The 18,581-nt window shown below is 34.2% G+C and overlaps 1 protein-coding gene and 1 long non-coding RNA gene across 2 annotated transcripts; one reads left to right on the top strand and one right to left on the bottom strand.

Moving 5' to 3' along the window:
* The first annotated feature begins 9,467 nt into the window (after positions 1–9,467).
* LOC132637027 (uncharacterized) lies at positions 9,468–18,534 on the top strand. The gene is made up of 3 exons (XR_009581522.1): positions 9,468–9,631; positions 9,849–10,088; positions 17,973–18,534. It is a non-coding gene; the product is annotated as an uncharacterized LOC132637027 (long non-coding RNA).
* Positions 12,919–16,971, bottom strand: LOC132637026 (temperature-induced lipocalin-1-like). Its single transcript, XM_060354177.1, has 2 exons — positions 16,534–16,971; positions 12,919–13,321 (listed from the first exon to the last, which is right to left on the bottom strand). The coding sequence occupies exons 1-2, from the start codon at positions 16,903–16,905 to the stop codon at positions 13,136–13,138; spliced, it is 558 nt and encodes a 185-aa protein (XP_060210160.1). The 5' UTR covers positions 16,906–16,971; the 3' UTR covers positions 12,919–13,135.
* Positions 18,535–18,581: the final 47 nt, after the last annotated feature.

Below are 18,581 nucleotides of genomic sequence, written 5' to 3'. Positions count from 1 at the left end.
AACTTTGTTCTCGTGTATCCATGGCCTGCCAAGCAACATATGATACGAAGTCTTCGCGTCGATGACATGCATCCATGCACTTGATCGCAAATCTTCGATGGTGATATCTACTTTGACAGCACCTATGGCTCGTTGCCCCCCTTGATTGAACCCTTGTATCATCAAGCGGCTTTCAGAAAGTTCTTCAGTTGTGATGCCAAGTTCCTTCATTGTACGAATAGGAAGAATGTTAACTCCAGATCCATCATCTATCAATATTCTGTTTATCCTCTTCACGAGGGCATAACCCACCATATACAATGGGCGATTATGTAGTGTTTCACCAAGTAGAAGATCGTCATCTGTGAATGTGATTCTTGTATCACATGTGTGTACCTCTTTCGAAGAAGATTCAACAGGCTTTTCAGATGATGACAGAGACAATGTTGATAGGTTTTCATCATTTGCTTCCTCTTTATCAGTATTGAAGCATGATGCCTCAATTTTGTCTCGAGCAGTCTTATTGTGGAACCAGCTTGGTAGGAATTCCCCCAAAGTCACAGGACGTCGTGGTTCTTGGTGGTAGTTTTCCTCCACTTTTGCTTTCCTCGGACGTTCAACTGATTTCTGCTTCCTTGGTCTTCTAACCATCCTTTTCCTTGTTGGTTGTTTAGATGATTCTTTTCGTGGACTTGTTTTACAGCGTCTCCGCCTAGTCACCAGAATCCAACCTTCATCATTGGCTTCATCAACTTGGGTTCTATCTTCCTTCAATGGTCCTCCCTCATGTTCTTCAAAGCTGTATATCTAGACCAGATCGAAAGAGCCAAAGGTGATAGAGACCTGATTCGAACTTGCCTTCTCATCATCAAGCAGAATCTTGTTTTCATTATCCAACTGCATAACTTTGTCCTTGAAGACAAAGCACTTCTCAAGAGGGTGACCCACAAGTTGATGATACTTGCAATAGTTCGGGTCGTTTGTTCTTCCAGCTTCATTGGGCCGCTTCATCTCTGGTAACTCAATGAGCTTCAACTCAAGTAGTTCATCAAAAATTTCAGGGACATCAAAATCCAGGAAGGGGTATTCTCTTTCTTGCATCTCCTTCAAGGTAGACTTTCGGCTTTTGTTGTCTTGGAAGGAAGTTGCTTTCATACTTTGCTTCTTGCTCACCTTCGTAGTAAACTTTATAGGCGCGGCGTTGACGTTCATGGATTCTTTATTATCACTCTTAGGGACGAACTTGCTCCATTTCTTGGGTTCCTGCTTGTCCTTTCCTTTGCGAGGGTCGTAGACAGGCATTCCTTCATTCCCAATGGAAGACATGCTCAACTCCATGTCATGAGCACGAGTAGCTAGTTCTTCAAAAGACTTTGGCTTAATTCCTTGCAATATGTAGTGAAGCCCCCAATGCATTCCTTGGATACACATCTCTATCGCAGAAGCTTCGCTGAGCCTATCTTTGCAGTTTAGACTCGCATTTCTCCATCGGTTGATGAAATCGATAACTGGTTCGCCCTTCCTCTGGCGAGTGCTTGTAAGCTCGACCATGCTCACGGTACGCCTTGTGCTATAAAAGCGATTGAGGAACTCCTGCTCTAGTTGCTCCCAACTATCGATAGAATTAGGCTCGAGATCAGTGTACCAGTCAAAGGCATTCCCCTTGAGAGAGCGGACAAACTGCTTGACAAGATAGTCTCCATAAGTCCCAGCGTTGTTGCATGTTTCAACAAAATGTGCAACATGTTGCTTTGGATTTCCCTTGCCTTCAAATTGTTGAAATTTGGGAGGTTGATAACCGGCGGGCATCTTGAAACTATCAATTCTTGTAGTGTACGGCTTTCCGTAAGTAAACGAAGACTTGGCAACAACTTCGTACTTATCCTTGATAGTACCTTCGATGAACTCCTTTAGTCAGTCAAGCGGAATCATTCCTTCAGAAGAAATAGGAATTTCCTTGGTAGGTGGTACTTGCTTTGCACGAGGTTCAGTCTCTTGTACTTCTGGACCCTTCCCAGGTGCGTGGCTGGATTCTCCTTCCATTAATCCATCCATCTTGTCCATCAACTTCTCAATCCGAGCGTCTTGATTTTGTACATTCTTGGCCAAGCCATCAATCACCTTTGCTAAATTTTCCAGTGTCTCCTCCATTGACGAAGTGTTGGTTACCATTGCTTGCATGATTGTTGGGGATGTTGGAGAATAGCATGGATTATCGCATAAGTTGATCTTTGACTGGCCTACTTCATGTGGTGTGAGTGGAGAGGATCCGTCACTTGAAGTATCATCATCTTCCTTCATAGCAGAGTTTTTGGATCCAGAGAGATCAAGTAGGGCTAAAGTCTTCTTAATCTTTTCAGCAATGTTGCTTCCTTCCTCCAATGCATCAGTAGAGGATCTCGCTCCTTTAGGAGATGAATATCCAAAAACAGGAGTTGTTACGGATGAGACTCGAAGTGCTTGTTGTCCCAACATGCTTGCTTTGCTCCTCGTAACTGGTCCAATGCTACCAAAGGTAATGTCGAGGATGCTTTCCACATCAGCAGAGAACTTGGAGCTAGCGACCTTGGAGGAAATTGATTTGGAGTTGATCTTCTCTGAAGTCATCTCGATGTTGTTAAACTTTGATGATTGAAAAGTTGAGATGAGAGGTAGAGATTGTCCCACTGGGCGTGCCAGAATTTGTAGACAATAAAATTCGCGTCGAGAAAATAATAATCAAGACAGGAAAATATCGCAACAATCTTTGTATTTGATTTCAGAATATGAGTGTTACAATCTCTATTATTCCTCTGATTCGTCTTTTCAACAATAATTTCAAGGGCTTTTGAGCTTATTCTTGAACTTGATGGATTTGATCTTGACTTGTACTTGAATTCAAGGGCTTTTGAGCTTGATCTTGAATCTGGTGGTCTTGATCTTGAGCTTGTACTTGGATTCAAGGGCTTGAAGCTTGATCTTGAATCTTTGTCTGGATCTCTAGAACTTCTAGAGAAATACTTGAATGCTTGAATGCTTTTAGCTTGTAGAGAAATCTACAGCGTTTGATCCGTGAGCTCTCTCTTGCTTCTTGTTAGAATTTCTGTCCCCTTTTCTGAATTATGAGACCCCTATTTATAGTTGTAGGATGGAGGAGTTGTGATAAGGGCAGACTTCTTTCGACCAATCAGAATTAAGCTGACAAGCCGATATTCGATTGGCCGGAACATGTCATTTGTACACGTGACGTATCTTCATTAGCCTTTGATTTGACTAGGCATGCTGCATCATTTTAACACGTGGAATGATCCTATTGCCTCTCTTTGTTTGACTTGGCATGCCACGTCATTTGACATGTGGCACCACTTTGGGCCTCTTGAATAAGATGACATCTTGGGCTTGACAAAGTGGGTTCATCATATGTAGCCCAATTAAATGGACTAGCCCAATGAAATTGGATCATTACTTAAATCCATATTTATTGACTTAAATAATTAACCCAATTATATTAGCCCACAATTTATTTATTCGGACTAATATATCTTGAATTTAATATAATCCGAATTTCTTACGAGTTTAAATTCAATAAAATTTCGTTGTCTCCAACAAGTATGTAAAGTTTATTTTCGATCACAAGTTTAAAAAGTAGATATCAAGAGTGATTTATGGGTCACATTTGTCGAAAGATCCACACAAATAACTTGCAGTTTTTCAAATGCAATTTTATAAGTAGCAATCGACAACTGCTACCTATATCATTAACTACTCATTCCACAAATATTTTTGGCTTAATGCATATGCAGACACTTTAAATTTTTTCATTATTAGTTCATTAATTTTTTTTTTTTTTTAAATACAGTTACATAATTAGAAACAACATTTCTTATGTTCCTTGATAAAGTTGTGGCTGAAAAAAGAGAGAGCTGTCAAATATAAACTGGAGTGGCGTCCGTCAGATTATGATGCCAACAAGAATTACTCCCTCCGAACCTATTTGTGCGGCACACTTTTATTTTTTTTGTTTGTCCAAAAAAAAATTGTCACTTTTCTATATTTATAAATAATTTAATTTAAATTTCTTATTTTCAACATTAACGAGATGATTCATAATTAAAGGAATGTAAAGTTTATTTTTGATCACAAGTTTGAAAAGTAGATATCAAGCGTGATTTATGGGTCACGTTTGTCGAAAGATGCACACAAATAATTTTCAGTTTTTAAAATGCAATTTTATCGGTAGCAGTTGTCAACTGCTACCTATATCAATAACTACTCATTCCACAAATATTTTTGGCTTAATGCATATGCAAACACTCTAAATTTTTTCATTCTTAGTTAATTAATTTTTAAATATTTTTTTTAAGAAAATACAAGTTATATAACTAGAAACAACATTTCTTATGTTCCTTGATAAAGTTGTGGCTGAAAAAAAAAAGAGCTGTCAACTATAAACTAGAGTGGCGTTTGTCAGATTATGAAGCCAAAATGAATTACTCCGTCCGAACCAATTTGTGCTGCACACTTTTATTTTTTTCAATGTTCCAATTTTTTTTTTGTCACTTTTCTATATTTATAAATAATTTAAGTTAAATTTCTTATTTTCAACATTAACGAGATGATTCAGAATTACAAGTATGTAAAGTTTATTTTCGATCACAAGTTTAAAAAGTAGATATCAAGTGTGATTTATGGGTCACATTTGTCGAAAGATGTACACAAATAACTTGCAGTTTTTCAAATGCAATTTTATAGGTAGCAGTTGTCAATTGCTACCCTATATCATTAACTACTCATTCCACAAATATTTTTGGCTTAATGCATATGCAGACACTCTAAATTTTGTCATTATTTGTTCATTAATTTCTAAATATTTAAAAGAAAAATACAAGTTACATAACTAGACACCACATTTCTTATGTTCCATGATAGAGCTGTGGCTGGAAAAAGAGAGAGCAGTCAACTATAAACTATTGTGGAGTCCGTCAGATTATGAAGCCAAAAAGAATTACTCCCTCCGAACCAATTTGTGCGGCACACTTTTATTCTTTTTGTTTGTCCAAAAAAAAAAATTGTCACTTTCTATATTTAGAAATAATTTAATTTAAATTTATGATTTTCAACATTAACGAGATGATTCAGAATTACAAGTATGTAAAGTTTATTTTCGATCACAAGTTTAAAAAGTAGATATCAAGCGCGATTTATGGGTCACATTTGCCGAAAGATGCACACAAATAACTTGCAGTTTTTCAAATGCAATTTTATAGGTAGCAGTAGTCAACTGCTTCCTATATCATTAATTATTCATTCCACAAATATTTTTGTCTTAATGCATATGCAGACACTCTAAATTTTTTCATTATTAGTTCATTAATTTTTAAATATTTTAAAAAAAATACAAGTTACATAACTATAAACAACATTTCTTATATTCCATGATAAAGTTGTGGCTGAAAAAAGAGAGAGTTGTCAACTATAAACTGGAGTGTGTCCGTCAGATAATGAAGCCAAAAAGAATTACTCCCTCCGAACCAATTTGTGCGGCACATTTTTTTTTTGTTTGTCCAAAAAAAAATTGTCACTTTTCTATATTTATAAATAATTTAATTTAAATTTCTTATCTTCAACATTAACTAGATGATTCATAATTAAAGGAATGTAAAGTTTATTTTCGATCACAAGTTTAAAAAGTAGATATCAAGAGTGATTTATGGGCCACATTTGTCGAAATATGCACACAAATAACTTGCAGTTTTTGAAATGCAATTTTATAGATAGTAACTGTCAACTGCTACCTATATCATTCACATATTGTTTTTAAAAAAAATACAAGTTACATAACTAGAAACCACATTTCTTATGTTCCATGATAAAGTTGTAACTGCAAAAAGAGATAGCTGTCAACCATAAACTAGAGTGGAGTCCGTCAGATTATGAAGCCAAAAAGAATTACTCCCTCCGAACCAATTTGTGCAGCACACTTTTTTTTTTGTTTGTCCAAAAAAAAAAATTGTCACTTTTCTATATTTATAAATAATTTAATTTTAATTTCTTATTTTTAACATTAACGAGATGATTCATAATTAAAGGAATGTAAAGTTTATTTTCGATCACAAGTTTGAAAAGTAGATATCAAGCATGATTTATGGTCACGTTTGTCGAAAGATGCACACAAATAACTTGCAGTTTTTCAAATGCAATTTTATAAGTAGCAGTCGACAACTGCTACCTATATCATTAACTACTCATTCCACAAATATTTTTGGCTTAATGCATATGTAGACACTCTAAATTTTGTCATTATTAGTTCATTAATTTTTAAATATTTTTTAAAAAATACAGTTACATAATTAGAAACAACATTTCTTATGTTCCATGATAAAGTTGTGGCTGAAAAAAGAGAGAACTGTCAAATATAAACTGGAGTGGCGACCATCAGATTATGAAGCCAAAAAGAATTACTCCCTCCGAACCAATTTGTGCGGCACACATTTTTTTTTTTTGTTTGTCCAAAAAAAAAATTGTCACTTTTTATATTTATAAATAATTTAATTTCAATTTCTTATTTTCAACATTAACGAGATGATTCATAATTAAAGGAATGTAAAGTTTATTTTCGATCACAAGTTTGAAAAGTAGATATCAAGCATGATTTATGGTCGCGTTTGTCGAAAGATGCACACAAATAACTTGCAGTTTTTCAAATGCAATTTTATAAGTAGCAGTCGACAACTGCTACCTATATCATTAACTACTCATTCCACAAATATTTTTGGCTTAATGCATATGCAGACACTCTAAATTTTTTCATTATTTGTTCATTAATTTTTATTTTTTTTAAAAAAAATACAAGCTACATAACTAAAAACCACATTTCTTAGGTTCCATGATAAAGTTGTGGCTGAAAAAAGATAGAGCTGTCAACTATAAACTGGAGTGGAGTTCGTGAGATTAGGAAGCCAAAAAGAATTACTCCCTTCGAACCAATTTGTGCGGCACACTTTTATTTTTTTTGTTTGTCCAAAAAAAAAAATTGTCACTTTTCTATATTTATAAAAAAATTAATTTAAATTTCTTATTTTCAACATTAACAAGATGATTCATAATTAAACGAATGTAAAGTTTATTTTCGATCACAAGTTTGAAAAGTAGATATCAAGCGTGATTTATAGGTCACATTTGTCGAAAGATTCACACAAATAACTTGCAGTTTTTCAAATGCAATTTTATAGATAGCAGTCGACAACCGCTACCTATATCATTAACTACTCATTCCACAAATATTTTTGGCTTAATACATATGCAAACACTCTAAATTTTTTCATTATTTGTTAATTAATTTTTAATTTTTTTTTTTAAAATACAAGCTACATAACTAAAAACCACATTTCTTAGGTTCCATGATAAAGTTGTGGCTGAAAAAAGATAGAGTTGTCAACTATAAACTGGAGTGGAGTTCGTCAGATTAGGAAGCCAAAAAGAATTACTCCCACCGAACCAATTTGTGCGGCACAGTTTTATTTTTTTTGTTTGTCCAAATAAATAAATAAATTTACTTTTATATATTTTTAAATAATTTAATTTAATTGTTTTATTGTCAACATTAACGAGATGATTCATAATTACAAGTATGTAAAGTTTATTTTCGATCACAAGTTTAAAAAGTAGATATCAAGAGTGATTTATGGGCCACATTTGTCGAATTATGCACACAAATAACTTGCAGTTTTTGAAATGCAATTTTATAGATAGTAGCTGTCAACTGCTACCTATATCATTAACATATTTTTTTTTTAAAAAAAATACAAGTTACATAACTAGAAACCACATTTCTTATGTTCCTTGATAAAGTCGTGACTGCAAAAAGAGATAGTTGTCAACTATAAACTGGAGTGGAGTCCGTCAGATTACGAAGCCAAAAAGAATTACTCCCTTCGAACCTATTTGTGCGGCACACTTTTTTTTTTATTTGTCCAAAAAAAATTGTCACTTTTCTATATTTATAAATAATTTAATTTAAATTTCTTATTTTCAACATTAACGAGATGATTCATAATTACATGTAAAGTTTATTTTCGATCACAAGTTGAAAAAATAGATATCAAGCGTGATTTATGTGTCACATTTGTCGAAAGATGCACACAAATAACTTGCAGTTTTTGAAATGCAATTTTATAGATAGCAGTTGTCAACTGCTACCTATATAATTAACTACTCATTCCACAAATATTTTTGGCTTAATGCATATGCAGACACTCTAAATCTCTTCATTATTAGTTCATTAATTTTTAAATGTTTTTTTAAAAAAGAATACAAGTTACATGACTAGAAACCACATTTCTTATGTTCCATGATAAAGTTGTGGCTGAAAAAAAAGAAAGCTGTCAACTATAAACTGTTGTGGAGTTTGTCAAATTATGAAGCCAAAAAGAATTACTTCCTCCGAACCAATTTGTGCTGCACACTTTTTTTTTTTTTTTTTGTCCACAAAAAAATTGTCACTTTTCTATATTTATAAATAATTTAATTTAAATTTCTTATTTTCAACATTAACGAGATGATTCATAATTACAAGTATTTAAAGTTTATTTTCGATCACAAGTTTAAAAAGTAGATATCAAGCATGATTTATGGGTCACATTTGTCGAAAGATGCACACAAATAATTTGTAGTTTTTCAAATGCAATTTATAGGTAGTAGTTGTCAACTGCTACCTATATCATTAACTACTCATTCCACAAATATTTTTGGTTTAATGCACATGCAGACACTCTAAATTTTTTCATTAATTTTTAAATATTTTTTAAAAATACAAGTTACAAAACTAGAAACCACATTTCTTATGTTCCATGATAAAGTTGTGGCTGAAAAAAAGAGAGAGTTGTCAACTATAAATTGGGGTGGAGTCCGTCAGATTATGAAGCCAAAAAGAATTACTTCCTCCGAACCAATTTATGCGGCACACTTTTTTTTTTTTTGTTTGGCCAAAAAACAATTGTCACTTTTCTATATTTATAAATAATTTAATTTAAATTTCTTATTTTCAACATTAACGAGATGATTCATAATTAAAGGAATGTAAAGTTTATTTTTTATCACAAGTTTGAAAAGTAGATATCAAGCATGATTTATGGTCACGTTTGTCGAAAGATGCACACAAATAACTTGCAGTTTTTCAAATGCAATTTTATGGGTAGCAGGTGTCAACTGCTACCTATATAATTAACTACTCATTCCACAAATATTTTTGGCTTAATGTATATGCTGACACTCTAAATTTTTTCATTATTTGTTCATTAATTTTTAAATATTTTAAAAAAAATTCAAGTTACATAACTAGAAACCACATTTCTTATGTTCCATGATAAAGTTGTGGTTGAAAAAAAGAAAGAGCTGTCAACTATAACATTTATGGGGTAATTCACATGTGTTTCCTGATCTTTTTAGCTTTTAGAGCAGCGGTGTTCTTGATCATGAAATTAATTAAAGCTATTCTGTTATGAAGCACATAACTGCACACTAAATATTGTTTTGATCATATTATTCAAATTGCACAAATGAAAGTCCACGAGATCGAAGAAACGAACTATGCACTTGCCTGCGCATCGCTGAGTACAGATACATGAATCGTCATGACCATTTTTTAGAGGAACTACAAAAGAACTACACTAGAGTATATCTCGGATGACTTGTACTTGTTTATTTCTTGAATTAGAGTAAAAAACTCATTCCCTCTTTTCCCATCCAGCATTTTATTTATAATGAACCTAAGTTGTCTTCTAAGCTTCAGGCACAACTTATGACATCTTTCGATTCTTGTAATTTACTTCATAATTTATTTGACAAATTTGTTTAACAACTACAAGATGTAACTAGTCTCCAATTTTCAGGTATCAATGTGGAACACATGACAAGCTTCTGTGAGTTGCAGCGTAAAGCATCTAATATATCAATTATCATACTTCAAAGCAAGACTTTCGTGACGCAAGAGGATATGAAGAAGTCATGATAGAAGATTACTGATCTGGAAAAGGAAGGATACTTTGGTAGTTGGTCAGATGAAGAAGGGGAGGGCTCAAATAATATGATAGTACTAAAGATGGAGACTTACACAGAATCAAGGAATCAAGGTGCATACCCTTTTACTAATATCTCTTATCAGTAACTCTTTTGTTGATTGATTAAAACAATAACAATTAATGAGTTGCAAAAAATTTTGGCGTTGTGAAGCATAAGACAGAATAAAATGCAATTTATCTACAAGTGCAATTTTTTTTCAATCTAGAGCACTTCTATTATGCACAGTGCCTTTTATTTCAAATTATAGTTTTAGCACTATAATCATGAGACATTGCTAATGGTGTCTATATATGTAAATTTTCCTATATATTTTTGCAGCTTTAAACACTGGATATAATATAAAGCTTTTAATGTCGCACAATAATATTATTGCTATTATTTATATTAATAAGAATTAATTCAAGTTAATAAAATGTTAGCCATGTGACTGCAATACAATCTATTGGATGTTGTTTTATAATGTTTTATTTATTAATATAAATATGTGAGTAGTTTTATTCAAAATTCTAAAATATTTGTAATATAAAAAGTAGTCATTTTTTTAATCATAAAGATTGTTACTTTATATGTTTTTTAAAAAAAACTTCAATATTATCTAATGAAAAATAAAATCATAATATTCACTATTAACGAAGAAAAATTGGGGCCTCAAAGTTTGAGAACCAAAAACAGTCTTTACTAACCTCCCCTTTTGAGCCACCCCTGCATAAATGCTTGAAAGCTTTCTTTCTGGTAAGAAGATCGTTGATCGCAACTGGACTCTTTTGTTTGGGCTAAGTTCACAAATGACCTCCATAAGAGATGGTTTTTTTTTTTTTTTTACCCTGCTTGACAATTTATTTTTAACTGCTTTAAAAAATTCGCTACACAAAGCTTTTGTTGCCCATTGAGCATAAATTAGTTTTGCCTATAAAATAGAAGTTTGGGATATCTCAAGACAGTAAATCCGCTCAATTGACTACAAATTCATTTTTTTGCGCGGATTGCCCTTCTTTTGGGGTGGTCTTTAAATTTTGCCCCTCATATTTGTGGTCTTTAAATTATGCCCTCATATTGATGGTATTTAATTTTTGCCCTTCGCATTGCAACACTGAGCGTTCACGCAGAAATCATGAGATTCTGAGTTCGAACCCCCGCTCAAGCATAAATTAAAAAAGAAAACTGCAAGGCAAGGTTTGGGTCGCGTGTATGCCGGACCCGGCATAAACTTATGAAGGAATTACCAAAGTTATGTCGGATCCGACATACTCATGCCCTATGGGCAGACTTGGCATAAGTATGCCGGGTCCGGCATAACTTTGGTAATTCCTTCATAAGTTTATGCCGGGTCCGGCATAACTTTGAGATCTCATGTCAACCTTTTACAGATTTTGTGACATCAAAATGCTCTATTAAAATTCAAGTTGTTTTTGTGTCAATGTGGCCTAAAGACTTTCTTTGCTACATTTCCTGTATTGTATATATTATAACTGCTCTTGTTAATATATTATGGGGTAGTGTTAGAAAAGAGTAGTTGTCGTGATTTTGTTCCATTATATCTAAGCCTAGTTTTTCATGAATATTAACACTATGACAATTGTTGACAGCATTTGCATGACGATGAGTGGAAGAGGCCACGCACAAAGTTTTTACCATGAAGTCTTTTAGTTCTGTAATAATATTGGAAGGAGGACAATGAAATTCTTCCTAGGTACCCTCATCCGGTGGGGGCATACTTTTAATGGGCAAACTTTGATGCTGGACCCGGCATAAACTTGTGAAGGAATTACCAAAGTTATGCCGGACCCGGCATACTTATGCCAAGTCTGCCCATAAGGCATAAGTATGCCGGGACCGGCATAAGTTTGGTAATTCCTTAACAAGTTTATGCTGTTGGGGGCATACTTTTAATGGGCAAACTTTTATGCCGGATCCGGCATAAACTTGTGAAGGAATTACCAAAGTTATGCCGGACCCGGCATACTTATGCCAAGTCTGCCCATAAGGAATAAGTATGCCGGGTCCAGCATAACTTTGGTAATTCCTTCACAAGTGTATGCCGGTGGGGGCATAGCGAATTTAAACTCTGCCTTGCGAATTTTTTTTAAAATTTTGACTGTGTGGGGGTTCGAACCTGGAACCCATGGGGTTTAGCCGAAGGGAAAAACTTAAAGATTTCAAATATGAGGGGCAAAATTTAAAGACCACCCCAAAAGAAGGGCAATTCTGCGAATTGCCCCTACAAATTTTGGCGTATAGGCAAGAGCTAGAACTTAGGCCCGGGCAATAGAGTGCTTGAGATAGTTACAGATACCATAAAAGTGCATTACTTACCTGAAAATGATGTAGGTTAAATAAAATAGATAGTGCAAAAAATTATATATACTCATGACGTTTATAAGTTGAATCCATATTTTACAAACTTTGGGTGGCACATTGACATTTTGACCTTCTTTTTTGATGGTTGAATGCATCAACAATCTCTTAAATTTGTCAATAAATTTATTTTAGACACTTAAATTATAGCGTTTTTCAAATAAGCACATGAACACATAATAAATCATTCACATTAGACACTTTCGACCTCAGCGTCCTTTGGAAACTCTTTCGTAGGCTGCTTGAGCAGTGGTGTGACACTAATGAATTCAGTCGAGCCTTTATAATAATGTGTATTGCCAAAACCAAATGTCTAATCCAACAAACATATGGTCCCACTGCTTTAATGCTTCAACAAAAAGTTACCAATACTAAACTACTGATATGAAATTCATTTCTTTTTAAGAACCTTGATGTCAAAGAAAATGCCCCCAAGGCCCCCAATTGGGGCAAAAGCACGAGAAACCCCATTCATACCTTTCCTTTTTTGGCCCCAACATCGCCACACAGGGGAACATAAAGACGTAAAAAGAAGAGGGGTACTATTAACTTGTTCAACATTTCACACGGGATTCAAATACAAACCAGAAACTATTAATACCATCAACTTTACAAAGTTCCTGAGGAAAAAAGACTTATAAAACATAAGCTTAAACAGTTAGGATAACACACTAAAGACGGTTTTAAACACTCATTTCATTGGTCTTTAGGTAGTTTTCTTCTTCACGATTACTGTCTTTGCCTATTTTCCAAGGATTGATTTGATCCACCAAATTCCTTTGGTGTCCTTGGGGCCATCTTCACTCTCTGGTGGTGAATCAGATTGTGGTGTCTTCTGGAGCTTGCTCACATCATAGCCTTCTTCTTTAGCCTTCTCAACAAGCTGATTGTAAATCTCTTCTTCAAGACATGTTTTCCTACATAATATCTGCCCAAAAACAACATCAAATACATTTCGTTAAAATCCGGAACAAGAATCCATTAGGAAAAATATGCAAAAAACACTACATGATTTTATTTTATTTTGATAAGGAAAAACACTACATAATTTCTTCTGATCTGTCAAAGCCTTGGTGGACAGAGTTACTCGGTACCTGTGCTGGTGGGAGGTACCAAATACCGTGAAATTAATCGAGGTGCGCGCAAGCTAGGCCGGTACTTCATGGTTATAAAAAGAAAAGATAAGCACATTTCATAGCCTAACAAACAGAAGGATTGAAATAGAAAAGAGGAGTCTGTGTGACTAAATGTACTACTGACTTTTTTAGTTTACATGGAACAAAAGTCTATCGTAAACAGCCTCTCTACCCCACTAAGGGAGCGGTAAGGTCTGTGTACACCCACCAACAGAAGTCTAGGAGTTTGTTATGGAAGAATAAAATGCCTAATATTTCTATTAGTAAACGATATTCGTTGAATAGAAAGAGGAAGAGAGAAAGTCCGACAAGAATTAGTATATAAGTTAGAGATTCGTTCTGCCTTATGTTTCTCTAAATCAAGTGAAGGTAGTCAAATGAATCTAATGCCAGGCATACTTGGAAGAACTAAAAGTATCAAAGACTTGATATAACTCTTCAAGAAATTTACAAAACTGTGCAGATCAACATAACTACAAGAGGAAAAACTAGCATGTTCATAGACTCAATCATTGGATCCCGGATCCAATGATCATCAAATAGCTAATAAAATACTACTACTAAGTGCTTTTTCAAGTGTCTTTTCCTCTCTATCTCTTTTTTTTTTGGGAATTCGAGGGAGGGGATGTTAAATTTCAAATGGCTTTCCTCAGATTTCCATTTCAACCTTCGAATTTCAAAGAAGATACGTGTATCTAAGCAAAAATGTGATAATATCTGTTAATTTCAATTGATACAAAGACAGGATCACTCTTTTTATTAAAAACTAATCCAATTTTCATATCAAATGGCCAAGACAACAACTCTGAAACTGAAGGCCAAACAGCACAAAACAATCCATCATCTACGGCAGCATTCTTAAGAAAGATAGTATACTAAATACCCAACATGGCTAATAAAACAAAACAAATTTCACACAACAAGAATCACTCTCTGAATTACACAAACAACTCAGTATTCAAAGCTCATCCAATGTTCACATGGAATGGGAAAAAGCAACGATCTTTGAATGATAAGAGGTAAATATATAGGCAGAGGCGGGCCAGAATTTGGAGGTTCTGGGTGCCACTCTGCTATAAATGTAGATGTATTGCAATTTACAAGGTCCAAATAGAAGAAGCATTTGATTGGTTTGATCAACTTTGGATTGCGGTTCGGGTTAGTCTTTTCGATTTACATAGACAAATATTATTGCAATTATTAGTTATCAAGTTGGGCAAGTGACGCACGAAACAGTTGAAGAATCTACCTGTAGTAAAATGCTTTAAAAATTGTAATAGCAAGGATTTGAACTGGTGTTCCTGGGGTGGAAAACCTGGAGCCTAACCACTGGCACCATGGACTATATTGTTTCTCTGGGTGGCACAATTAGGTTATATACTGTTTCTTATACATATATACATATATATGCATAGTTTCAACCGAGGCGTCCAGGTGACGTGGAAATCCCACGCTACTACATAGATCCGCCCCTGTATATAGGCACTTACCCATAGATAATTCCTACTAGGCTGACCAATCAAAGCATACTGATAATCCTTATCAATAAAGCAAAACCCAATAATCACCAGTAACAGGAATAATTGGCAAGAATGGTGGAACATAAAACTTGACTTTCAATTTTGCCTCATCACTTTCAGTTTCAGGATCAGCTTTATAAGCAGTGCCTCCAATAAATCCTCTTTTTCCATTAGACCATGTTTCATTTAGCACATTCACAGTACCATCTGGGTTCAAAGTGCAAGTAACCCTTGTGTTTACTCCATCTTTGGACTGAAATCTTGATAGGAATGAAGCAATTTCATACCATTATCTCTTATGTGACTAAAAACTCCTCGAAAACGTTGGACCTATAGCAAACATACTAACATGACTAGAACTTAATCCCAACTTGTAATTGATATCGCCTATATATTTCTTTTCCTTCTATCCCTTTTTTTTTCACTACGTCTGCCTAGATTTCAAGAGATTGTGTCTTTCGAGACATTTTTCTTCCACGTGATTTGAAGTCTAGCTCGGTCCCTTTCAACATGATTTCACATGTAAAGAGGCAATGCAGTGCACAAAGCATCCAGCGATCACGTAGGGTCCGGGAAAGGGTTGCACCACAAGGGTGTGTGATCAGAGGCGGACCCAGGATTTTGACGCAGAGGGGGCACTAATGACCAAATGCCTTACTATTGACATGTCAATTGTTACTGTCAAAGTTTGGCGTGCAACTCTTTGAAAACTTCATAATTACGATAAGGTATTAGTAAAATAGTATAAAGTATAAACTTCAACATTGGAAGAAGGAGAATGTGTTTAGAATGGGGAAAAGATTTGGTTTGGGGCTTCTTCCTCTTCTTCTTCTTCTTTTTTTTTTTTTTTTTTTTTTTTTGGGTTGGGGGGGAAGGGGGGGGGGGGGGGGGGGGGGTTGTGTTAAGGGAGGACTAAAGAAGAAGTTGCGGGCTTATTAATTTATTTGTAGAGAATCTACAAAACAAACTCAACAAAAAAAATAGAAACTAAACTGCTATAGCCAGGCTCGAACCCAGGTTTCATGTAAGGACAAAAGGGGCCCAACAACCAATTGCACCAAAGTAGTTGATATATGTTAAGGGTCCTTTTCAATATACATAGGTTTTTTACGGTGTATACACCATATATATAAAATGTTTTTCCGAGGTTAGCGGTGGCACGTGACCTGGGTCCGCCTCTATGTGTGATGTAGATAGACTACCCTAACGCAAAACGTTAGTGGTTGAATCCACGGCTCGAACTCGTGACCTATATGTTACACGACGGAGACAACTTTATCGTTGCTCCTAGGCTCACGTTCAACATAATCTCACATCTATGTTTTAAAAACTACAACAACAACATCATCTCAGCGTAATCTCACATGTGCGGTCTGGAGAAGTTACCCCTACTTAAGTATTAAACGCTCATCCATATTTTTATAACAAACACATGACAAAGACATTAACTTTGAATGTTAAAAGACAAATAAATAGGCACTTACCCATAGATAATTCCTGCTAGGCTGACCAATCAATGCATACTGATAATCTTGATCAATATGCAAAACCCAATAATCACCAGTAACAGGTATAACAGGCAAGAATGGTGGAACATAAAACTTGACTTTCAATTTTGCTTCATCACTATTAGGTTCAGCCTTATAAGCAGTGCCTTCAATGTACCCTCTTTTTCCATTAGACCATGTTTCATTTAACACATGTACAGTGCCATCTGTGTTTAAAGTGTATGTAGCCCTTGTGTTTTCTCCATCTTTGGGTTGAAATCTTGATGGAAATGAAGCAATTTCATACCATCTACCCATATACCTCTCTATATCAAGTTTCTTCACCACTTCCATCACTTTTGTTGCCATTTTCTTGAAGATTTAACAAATGGGGTTTTCAAGATTCTTTTTTTTTTTTTTTTTTCTGTTGAGAAAAAAGGCTTTGTAGGAAGGATTTTGCTTTGGCTATAGGGTCTGTGAATGTGTAAAAAGTAAAGGGTGAAATTCACGTTATGGGGATAGGACGTGGATAGTTAAGGACCTAACATTTATAAAGTAAATTTTTTTGGAAACTTCTTTTTGTTTTTCTTTCATTTATATTGAAAGTTGAATTCATTAGATATTGATTCCTATCATTTACATGATATCTACATTTATTTGTGCTTCAGAATTTTATTGAAGAAGGGTGAAATTCATGTTATGAGATTGAGATGGCCGCATATTTCTAAGGACCTTACATTTTTAAAGTAAATATTTTTGAACACTATTTTCCTTTTTTCTTTCATTATATTGGAACTCATTGAGTTCATCACATACTATTAAATATTAATTCTTATCTCGAAAACGTATTTTTAGGTGTCTTAAGTTGAGGTAGGCGTCAGAATCTTGGATTTATATTGGATAAAGGAATAATTATATGAATTTCTCTGCATGTATCATGTACCTAGCTATCATGATATCTACATTCAACTATGCTCCAAAGACTTTTAAGGACCTTACATTTTTAAAATAGACTTTTTAGAAACTTATTTTTCTTTTTTCTTTCATTTATATTGAAACCATTGAGTTTATGTATTAGATATTAATTCCTATCTCGAAAACGTGTTTTCCAGACGTCTTAGGCCAAACTTTGGTGTCGGAAGATGTGCTATCATGTGACACATAGGGGAATAATCGCTCGCATTTCTCTGCATGTATCGTGCACCTCGCTATTATGATATTTACAATTAATTGTGCTTCACATTTTTATCAACAATTTACTTGTGTACAACCTGGTATTTTTTATCTTTATTTTCCTTTTGGATTTATAAAAAATACTTACACAATCACATGACTCATAAGATAATTACAAATAAAAGTCATATAATAAGTTAAGATTCACGAATATATCATCATTGTATTAACTAATATCTTTTTCCTTTACTCTCTTATCGAAGTAGGGAAGAGCCCAACTTGCAGGCATGTAGCATACTGTCAAGAACAAGTTATCATGGTTAAGTTACAGGTAAGGTAAGAATATGTAATAACTGATTTTGATTTAAAAATAAAAATTTACATGAAGGTATATGTGCAAGTGAATTTAGAGTAAATACACAGTTCAGACAACTTTTTATCCAAAGATGAGTTCTATGCTTTTAGTTCAAATTGTGATCAGTTGACTAGTAATTTATCGCCTAAGCAGCAAATGTTGATTAGTAATTCATTGCCATCCTTTTAGGGAAGTTTTAAACTTGTTTATTGGCCTATAGTGGATTTTGATTATAATTTGGTCATTGTAGGGTGAATAATGTTAAATTAAACAACAGGATGACAATGATTTTCATCAATTACTCCCTCCGAATAAAAAAAAAGAGTCCACTTAACCATTTGCATGCCTCTTAAAAAACTACTCACTCCAAGAAAAAAATATGTAAATTGACTGAACTACGCCTAATTAAATTGGCATTGAAATTTGATCACATAACACTTAATGGGGACAAATCTGAAAAGATAAGGTTAATTGTTTCTTAATTTAATAAGTAGACACTTTTTTTTATCCGGAGGGA

This window comes from Lycium barbarum, chromosome 4 (assembly GCF_019175385.1).
Source record: "Lycium barbarum isolate Lr01 chromosome 4, ASM1917538v2, whole genome shotgun sequence".
NCBI lineage: Eukaryota > Viridiplantae > Streptophyta > Magnoliopsida > Solanales > Solanaceae > Lycium > Lycium barbarum.
This window is presented reverse-complemented; position numbering and strand designations above follow the sequence as displayed.